This window comes from Pollachius pollachius (genome assembly GCF_949987615.1).
Source record: "Pollachius pollachius genome assembly, contig: scaffold_408, whole genome shotgun sequence".
Lineage (NCBI taxonomy): Eukaryota > Metazoa > Chordata > Actinopteri > Gadiformes > Gadidae > Pollachius > Pollachius pollachius.
Window position 1 is genome coordinate 6,680 of NW_027641236.1, and position 9,672 is coordinate 16,351.

At 47.6% G+C, this 9,672-nt stretch overlaps 1 protein-coding gene across 1 annotated transcript; it reads right to left on the reverse strand.

The window, feature by feature from the left end:
* Window positions 1–237: 237 nt before the first annotated feature.
* On the reverse strand, window positions 238–8,753 carry LOC307091696 (arf-GAP with GTPase, ANK repeat and PH domain-containing protein 1-like; the record flags this gene model as incomplete). The annotated part of the gene is made up of 3 exons (XM_079759346.1): window positions 238–409; window positions 3,040–3,144; window positions 8,670–8,753. Coding segments are annotated over 3 exons (361 nt in total), but the record flags the coding sequence as incomplete, so codon positions are not given.
* Window positions 8,754–9,672: the final 919 nt, after the last annotated feature.

The window sequence follows — 9,672 nt, forward strand, 5'->3', positions numbered from 1 at the left end:
TTAAAAAAATTATATTTTCTAGCTTTCAGAATTGAAACTTACTCAGCGTGAACAGGTTTTGTATTTTTTGGAGCATTTATTTTGTAGAACTTTAGAATTTTTGTGACCCCTGCAGTGCTTAACAGCACCCTTAGGGTTACATGTGCTCACATTGGAGGACCATTGCTGCAGACGAGACATCTACAATGAAAACCCCCACCAGGTAACCTGGGCTGGAGGCAGGTGTGGGACCCTCACCTGTGGTGCCCAGGCCAAGCTGCAGGGTGCTGCGGTCCTTGGTCAGTCCGTTGGTCTTGGGGCTGGCGGTGGGGGCCACGGTGGCCACAGCCCTGGGGGGCCGCTTGCCCGGGACCTTCACCGTGGTCCTCAGCAGGTCGATCTCTTTTCCGTGGACGTTCTGCATGTAGTCCTGGTGGGGAACGAGACAGAAGGTGAGACAAAATACGTTGAGCGATCCTGAAGAAGACCGGGGTCGTCTTCGGCCGTCTTGGGTCGATCCAAGAGGGCTCTCTCCTCTGCCTTGATGGCCGTCTTGGGTCGATCCAAGATGGCGGCCGTTATTCATTACAACGGATAACGGCCGCCATCTTGGACAAACCCCCTTGTTTTTGTTTTGTGATATCAACGACCAAGATCTTACAAGAATCGGGTCATTTAGAAAAATATAACAAATCAATAAAAAACACACGTCTGGATTTAATCCGCTTTTGTGGTTCTGTGTGCTCCACGGAACACACACAGACTCGACCGCGAGCGCACGTCCCCCCTCCCCCCGCCCACCACACGCTCTCACACCGAACGAAGGAGAGCTCTCCTTAACGAGCGCACACATTAGAACTCTTGCTCGATCCGGCCGTTCATTTGCTTGCCGTCCAGACGTGGAGAAGCCCAGGAGAGAATCACGGAAGAGCTCGGCAGAAAAAACACACACAGAGAAACGGGGCCCAAATAGAGGTACGCTCGGCCTCTACTAACCAACCCACCCCCCAACCCCTCCCTTCTGCACAAGCCCCCCCATCCCGCCCACTACCCCCCATCCCGCCCACCACCACCCCCCCAGTACCCCCCCACCAGTTCCGGCGCTTTATTACTGTGTCATAAAGCACTCATTTCTTCCCCAAGCCGCCTCGCTAATTACCCAGTGAGCACTCTCATTTCATTTTATTGCGGGAATTAACAGCCAGATCGAAGCGTGCAAAGCTATTAAGATGTGTGATTAAGCCACATTCAATTAGTTTCTACAAACAATTTAATTGATGTAGCAGATAGAATTAACAGAAGGTGATTGTGTGGATGGCTTGGCTGACTGCGAAATTAAAGGTTCCCCTATTCCTTTCTCTCCCCCCCCCTGTCCCCTGTTCCTCCCCCCCCCCCCCCCCCCCCATCTCTCTCTCTCCTCCCTTGATTTGCCAACTCTTCCTCTGCTCTGCTGCTCAGAATGGGTCTGGTGACTATCTGCTGTTACGATGGGCTAATGTCTCCGTCTCTGCTACTTTATCCCCTCTCTCTCTCTCTCCCTCTCCCCCCCCCAAAACTATCCACTGGCAGTAAGTCAACGCACGCAGACACTCAGCACTTCACAGGCCGGCCCCGGTGACCTGTAATAGCCGTAACGATGGAGAGATGGCCCCACTCACTCAATTACATCCATCACGCGCAGCGCTACGCTGCACTGCTAATAACCGCCACTAAATTAAACCGCTAACGCGTTGTCAATACGCAGGCACGAAGCGCGCGGTCAGGCCAGGAATATAAATATATATATATATAGACGAGCCGTGCTCAATTCGGAGTCTGGTGTTCGGAAAAAAGAACTAAAGTAAATTAGGTTAATGTAGTTGTGATGGCTTTATGAATCGTGTTATGTGTCGCACCCCAACACGCAAACAAAACACCTATCGCACGACACCAGGAACGAGTGTTGGTGGGGGGAAACACGAGACGACAGCTCCGTCGAAGAGGGGGGATTATAGAAATAGATCGAATAGAGACCTTACATAAAATAGAAAATAAAAACAAACAAAGATGGTGCCAAGAGATCACAGGCCTGGGTGTGGTCTTGTGTGTGTGTATCTGTTTGTGTGTGTGTCTGTGTGCATGTGTATGTGTGTGTATGTGTGTGTGTCTGTGTCTATGTGTGTATGTGTGGGTTAGTCTGTACGCGCGTGTCTATGTCTGTGTCTATGTGTGTGTGTGTGTCTGTGTCTATGTGTGCATTTATGTCAGTGTGCGTGTCTATGTGTAAATGTGTGCCTGTGTGTGTGTGTCTCAGAGGAGCTGTCTGGGTGCCAGCCAGTGGAGTGTTTAAGAGGTATTAGCGGCCCAGCGGGACTCTGACAGAGACGGATGTGGGAGGCTGGTCAGGCTCGGCTGCTACGCAGGGAGAGCCATTATAAATACAAGGCAGCGCGGCGGCGGCGGCGGGGCGTTAGCAGTAGCGTTTGCGGTGGTGGCAGCAGCGGGCACACGCCAGTGCTACCACGTCTCCATTAGAGGCTAGCGGCCCGGGCCGAAGGAGGGGGAGGAGCGAGGAGGAAATGACCACTTATGGCCACCGTATGCGGCCGTCATTTTAATTTCATAGCACCCCTAGCGTGTCTATTAGTGCGACGGTAAAAAGGTATTTTATCGGTTGAGTATAACGGTTTGTGTAGTGGTTGAGTCCAGCTATAAACGCTTTAGAGCAAGGCGTTAACGCCGATATAGGTGAGGTGTTCGAATCGCACCGAGGCCATGAACACCGAGATGAAACCGAGGCGCTCCCGGTGCTGTAAGACGCTTTTAGTTGCGACCAACAAGTGGTGTGTTTATTTATTTGTTATTTCTTATTTATTTCTTGTGTGGCAGGCTTGTGAACTCTGGGTACTGCATATAGTTTTAGAGAGCGAGTAGCAGGAGCAGAGAGGAGCCAAGCAGAGAGAGACATCAGAGGGTCATTACAGGGAGAGAGAGAGAGAGAGAGAGAGAGAGAGAGAGAGAGAGAGAGAGAGAGAGGGAAGAGAGAGAGAGCGAGAGAGAGAGAGACAGTGGGGGCCTTACATGTAAACTGGGGTGGTAAGTGAGGAGTCCGTTATCACACAGTGTGACGTACTTCTTCTTCCACTCCTTGTTCAGGGATTTTCCACTTCGCTTCAGAAGGATCCCCTGGAAGGAAACAAGAAGACAACACGATAAAAACGGTTCTATTATATTTTGTTTTTGAGGCTGCTGTCTCGTTTCACAGGACAACACCGCCTCACAAACACACTTTATTTAGTTTTTGTGGCTGCTTGTCGACAAACATTGATTAGGTGTGAACATTTTCAAATGCCAAAAACGGCCACCATTTTGGAAACACGTCCCACAATTATAACATTTGTCTTTACATTTAGGGCATTTAGCAGACGCTTTTATGCAAAGTGACTTACAATAAGTACATTTGTCAGAAGAAAGAGAAACAACATCATAGAACCAAGCGCCAAACAGTAACAGTTGTTAGGTTAACCCATTACCCATACACAACAATGATAGCTAGGATAAGATGCTACACGATGCTAATTACTATTTTTAGGAAGTACAACATACAATAAGTGCGTACATTAAGTGCCGGGACTTACAACATACAATAAGTGAGTAAGAGGGTTTATATGTCGTTCCAATGAAACCCACTCTATGTACCGATAGGCTTCCCACCGTTCACTGTTCGAATGAAACCCTGACCTTATAAAGACTCAGTTATGGTTCCACGTCGACGCAACACAATGACCACGCAGAAGCTTCGAAGCAGTCGTGAACCTGTTTTTAGCTTTGTGCCAGGTTTTAGTGGGTTGACCAATCACAGCCCTTGCTGTGTCGCCTCGACAATTAAAATTCTTTGGGAGGCGCACTTCACGCCCCGCAGGGAGGGTCCGCAAAGACGTAATGGGTCCCGGAAACCCCCTTTGCGTTGCGTCGACGTCCAACCATAACCAAGCCTTAACCCTCTGCATCGATCGCGCATCGATACAGGACTATCGAGGCCTGTACGCTGTCAACGCTTGATCCCTTAACAGCGAGTCAGGCTCCTTTGTTTCGTCCATTCAACAATAAAAGTTAATCCGATTCGCCCGGGACCCCAAGACATCGCCCCCCACCTCCCCTCCAGCCACCCGCCCCCCGCCCGGCCCACCAAGGCATTCAGACCCCGAACACGCCGAACTCTGGAAGACCTCTCAGACCTCGGGATTAGTGGCTGTGATCCCCTCCTCTTCAAAGCTCACTCGACCCCTCTCTTCTATGCCACTTTATCTTCACCGCCCCCCCCCCCCCTCCCTTCCCTTTTTTTAGGGCCTCAAATGGGCCCACCCCCCCCACCCACTCTCCCTTATCTGTTGAGCAAATCCAGCGGTAAACAATGAGGTTCCTCTGCTGGAGGTGACCCAACAACTGAGGGCCCGGACTGGGAGCCTCTCTGGGGTTAAGCAGTGAGGAGGGGCTTGCTTAATTAGGAGATTAGAGGAGGGGGTGGATGCGGTGGGGGGCTGGGCATTTGTGCTTTTTCAGCCAGGTCTGTGTGTGTGTGTGTGTGTGTGTGTGTGTGTGTGTGTGTGTGAGTGTCCATGTCCGTGTGTCTCTGTGTCAATGCGTGTGTGTGTGTGTGGAGAGGTGGGGCAGGGGCCTGGCCAGTGTGTGTGTGTGTGTGTGTGTGTGTGTGTGTGTGTGTGTGGAGAGGTGGGGCAGGGGCCTGTTTTGGTAGCCTTGCCTGTGTGTGTGTCCGCGTGGGTGTATGTGTGTGTGTCTCTGTTTGTGTGTGTGTCTCCGTGTGTGTGGAGAGGTGGGGCAGGGGCCTGTTTTGGTAGCCTTGCCTGTGTGTGTGTCCACGTGGGTGTGTGTGTGTGTGTGTCTCTGTTTGTGTGTGTGTCTCCGTGTGTGTGGAGAGGTGGGGCCGGGGCCTGTTTTGCTAGCCTGGCCCATCCTGCAGGGGTATGCAGGCTCCCTGATTAACACATCAGGCAGGGCTGACCCGCCGACCCGGGCACCAGGCTGTTAGCCCACAATCAGCCTAATCCTAGCCGTGCTTGATCTGGGGTGGGGGGCCCCGGGGTCGGGGGCCCATGCTGGGGCCCAAAGTGGAGGCTTGCGTCCAAAGACCCCCCCCCACCCACAACAAAGCTAAACTCTGATCAGAGCCGGTTATTCATAGCGGCCCACTTCAAGAGGGAATGCACTGAAGCTGGTGATGTGATCAACAAGCTAAGCTACCTGATGCTAAGTATCTACATTATCTGTACAATGATGAATGATTTGTTCTAAAGGCACGAGCCAGAACTGTAATAACGCATGAATTATCAGCTAAATAGTGTGGCTAACTTCTGAAGGATTCCTACCAATGCAAACATTGTTTTAAAAACAACATATTTACATTAAAATATTAATTAAGACGATTCCTTGAGTGTCGTGATTCACACAGTGATATTTATTTATATGATTTAGGAAAATTATGTTTCCCATTTTCCTTTATTCCTCAGCGTTCCTGAATTCCCATTCTGACCGTGATGGAGCCAATAAAAACAGAAGAGAAGCCCTTTTAATGGCTTTGTAATCATACAAAGTAAATGATCCAGTGAGCAGGCCCCTGGCTACAGTATAATGCATGTTTTACAACCAAACGCGTGGCTCATCTCATGGCCTTATTGAATTATACATAAATCTATACACATAATCAGTATGTATTTGTCTGTGGTACATTTTGAGTTTACGGGCTTCAAAGATCAATAAGTATTCTAGTTTTTTTGTCGTGATCTACCGATGGGCTCATTAATTTTTTAATCATTTAAACACAATGTCACCTTATTAGCTCTGCAATACACTGGTGGAGCAAAAAAGTGTAATTTAAAGAACGCAAAGAAAAAAAGCACTCTATAATTGAGTAGCAATTTGCCTCACTTTTTTAATTGCTATATTAATAGGAGGGTGTTCCCATGATAATTATTGTGGAAAATAAACAATAAAAAAATTAAAATACAAAATATTATGCAAAGCCTACTCGTGTTAGTTCCCTTACTCAGCAGTAACACAAACCCACTCGCAAAGACACACACACACACACACACACACAAAGACAAACACACACACACACACACACACAAACACACACAGACACAGACACACGCACACACACACACACACACTGCAGAGCGAGCGCCATTTGGGCCCCTTTGACACAAGCCGCCGTGGCCCCTGACTCGCGGCGGCGGCTCCGTCCGGGGGCCAATCGTCACATCTCCACGCGGTGCCGACAGCGAGGGCCACGGAGCGGCCATTGTCGCTACGCTAGCACCAAGGCTACCTCCTGCCATCGCGGCTGAGTGATAGGTCCACTCCTTTGTGACAGTTCAGGGAGGGGGATGAAGAAAGAGGGGCGAGGTGGAGGAGGTGGTGGTAATGGTGGAGAGGGGGGGGGGGGGGGGTCGACAGCTCCTCAGTCGAGAGCATTGTTGCCCCGGTTTACTTTACAGACCAGTGGAGGCCGGCGGAGGGGTGTGTGTGTGTGTGTGTGTGTGTGTGTGTGTGTGTGTGTGTGTGTGGGGAGGAGGCGGAGGGGAGGTGTAAGGGGGTTAGGGGGGGTTACAATGTGTAATTTGCCCTAATAGGCTGGGGAGTGGGGGTCTTCGGGGTGGTAATTAAATTCACATTCACACTTTGATCTCCCTGATTGTGCATTTGACTGGCCATACTGCCCCCCCCCACAGCAAGAACACCCTTTAAAGAGGGGAATGGTTGCTGGCCTTACCTCATTGTCAAAAGTTGCTATGATACCCCCCCCCCCCCCTTCCCCCAACCCCCACCAGAGTGCCCCGAGGCCCACCCCCTGGTTTAAAGAAGGCCCTCCCTGTGTAATCTGATGGACTGCTGAAATGGAAGTGTTTACTGTAAAGAGGTGTTTAGAGGCAACCTTTGAACCCTCATGTTTTTGTTGCCGTGACTGCTTGCTCACCTGTAGCCACGTCTGTAGCCCGATGCTGCCCTACACACCTCGAAACTTTAAACAAGGTATCACGGAGTGAGGACAGCTTTTGTTCATTCAATGAGGAGCGGGGTGAATCCAAATGCTACTGAACTGATAGGGCGATATGCATCTTTTGTGCAAAGTCCACTTTAGTTTATGTATGTGTACGTTTATTTTTTAAAGCTTTTTTTTTAATAGGTTTTACATTTTTATTCAAGTGTATTTATGAAGCTAATGCTATTTTGCGACGATAAGTTTACGTCCGTTGCGCCTGTCGGTTGGGAATGACGTTGACGGCCATTTTATCACTGGATTCAAATCATTTGTGTTTAGAAAAAACCCATTGGAGGTCGGAAATGTTACGCTCCTAATGTCATCAACAACGACCGAAAGAGGACAGGAAGGCAGCCGGCCATAAAGACATTAATACCGTATATAAATGAATTCATATATTAATACATCATTACACAGAAAATAGATAATACATCAATTTGTTTTCTCTGCTGGGTGATTGAAGATGCTTGAATTCCTTGTACTATTAATTTGCATGGTGAAGCCTCTGCGATTTAACTCAAAACAGGGAAGGAGAGGACATGGTTTAACATCTCCAGAAAAAAGGGCATTATTTCCGACCAGTCCTATGATTTGCAGAGTTTATGTGGAGAGGTCGATCCATTTTGAAAAGCCCTCACATAATCATGAGTGAATAGTAATCAATGTCAATTACCTCTCTTTTGATAGACCCTTTGCAAAATGGCCCATAGTTATAATACTGGATTCACTGCATGGTCAGGCTAACAATATTCTACCCGCTTGAAATGGAGAGATGCCATAGGGAGGTTAAATATGAGACATATTTAATTTAGAAAAAAAAATACTTAGAGGGAAAACGTTGACCTTCAACAAAGGAGTATTTATGTAACATATTATGTTTTACATTTAAACAGGCCTTATATTACATGGGACACATAGTATTTCAGGAACAAAAAACAATAACCCCGAAAAAAGAACAGTATAATGTAAAGAGTGTCGGAAACAAATTATACATGTTTGTGTTAATGGATTAAAATCGCTAAATAAAGTTTCATGAAAACATGCTATGCTCGTCTCAAAAACCTCGGCAGTCAAATATTTCCAGAGAGACGGCATTCAGTGTTATTTAACTGGATTAAATTACAAATTGAATATGTCATTAAGGAGATTGATTTCCAGACAATATTGAAGACACAAGATGTCTTGTATCTGTGCGGATGCAGCATGTGGCTAGGTAGATCTGGCGCAAGAAAATTGTTCCACACATAGACGGTAACATGTCGCCATCTTGTGGTGAGAGTACGACAATACATTTTCTCCTGAATAATTACTACCATAGGCCGTTTCCTAAACTGTGATTTGTGGGTATTGTTTCGGACACATTATAAGAACCATAATTAATATTTGTAAGCTTATTGAGATTTTTCAAACTCAGAAGTAGCAGTGTCTACCCTACCCTACCCCAGGCCCTGCAGTGCCTGGCTCAACGGCACCAGAAATATGTCAGTCAACCAAACATGCCGCAGGTGTTGGTCGACACCGGCGTGAGGTATTGAACATTAACAAGAAAAGGGTTGCGCCGCCGAAAACCTGACATACTTACGTCAGAGAAAGACAAAGAACAGTAAGGTAAGCAAGTCAAGAGACGGTTGAAAAGAGCTGTGCTCACCTGCTTGATGGGGATGGCCCTCCCACTGCCTATGCTGTCAGTTTTACTGTCAACGCTCTTTGCCTGTTCACTGGCTTTCCGTGACTGCAAAGAAACAAGAGAGACAGTTAGTAACTCGATGCATGTGCAATAGCAGCATGTAGTGTGTGCTTCTTTGGGTGTGTGTGTCTTTGAGTGTGTGTGTGTGTGTGTGTGTGTGTGTGTGTTGGTGTTTTTGGGAGTGTGTGTCTTTGGGTTTGTGTGTGTGTGTCTGCGTGCGAGTGTGTGTGTGCGCGCGGGTATTGACGCGAGGACCCGACATTGCAAAATAAAAGTTTCAAAAAGAAGCTTGAAATAATCAACAGACAAGCAGACCAGCGGTAACAAACAGCGGTGACACCGACGTGCAATAAGAAAGAGTAAAACATGAACAAGACTGAACACCGAAGGAACATCTCAACACAGAAGAGACCAAAGACGAGAACACATCGAGTCATGACTCTTTCCTGACACCCAGTGGGATATCCGTGTCCGTTTCAGTGGCCAACAGAGCCCCCTATTGGCCACTATTGGTACTGAATACCACCTGCTTGGGGCCCGCATAGCATCAGCTATGGGGACCCATTTTTGCATATACATTTGGACATGAGTTGAGTATCACAGTAAGGTCACTGGTTATAAGGAAAAAAGCAGTTAGGGAAAGTTAGGAAAGGGAAAAGCAAAAGTTATTTCACAATAGAGGTTAGAGTTAGCACAGCAGGAATCGTTTGTCTTCATCCGTCCTGCTGTAAACCTACATGGGAGAAATGTTCATTTTAATCCCCCAGGAGACATAATGAGGTTAAACTGTTTCAAATATTAGGGTTACTATCGCAGTTTCAACTGATTAGGAGGGAAAAAAACGGGTTTCTTGTTAAGGCTGAGGATAGAAGGTTAATCATGAACACTTTTAAATGACAAATCAAAATACCCCCAACACAGAAAGATAGATGGACCGGTATAGACAGACATGGAAGGTGATGGC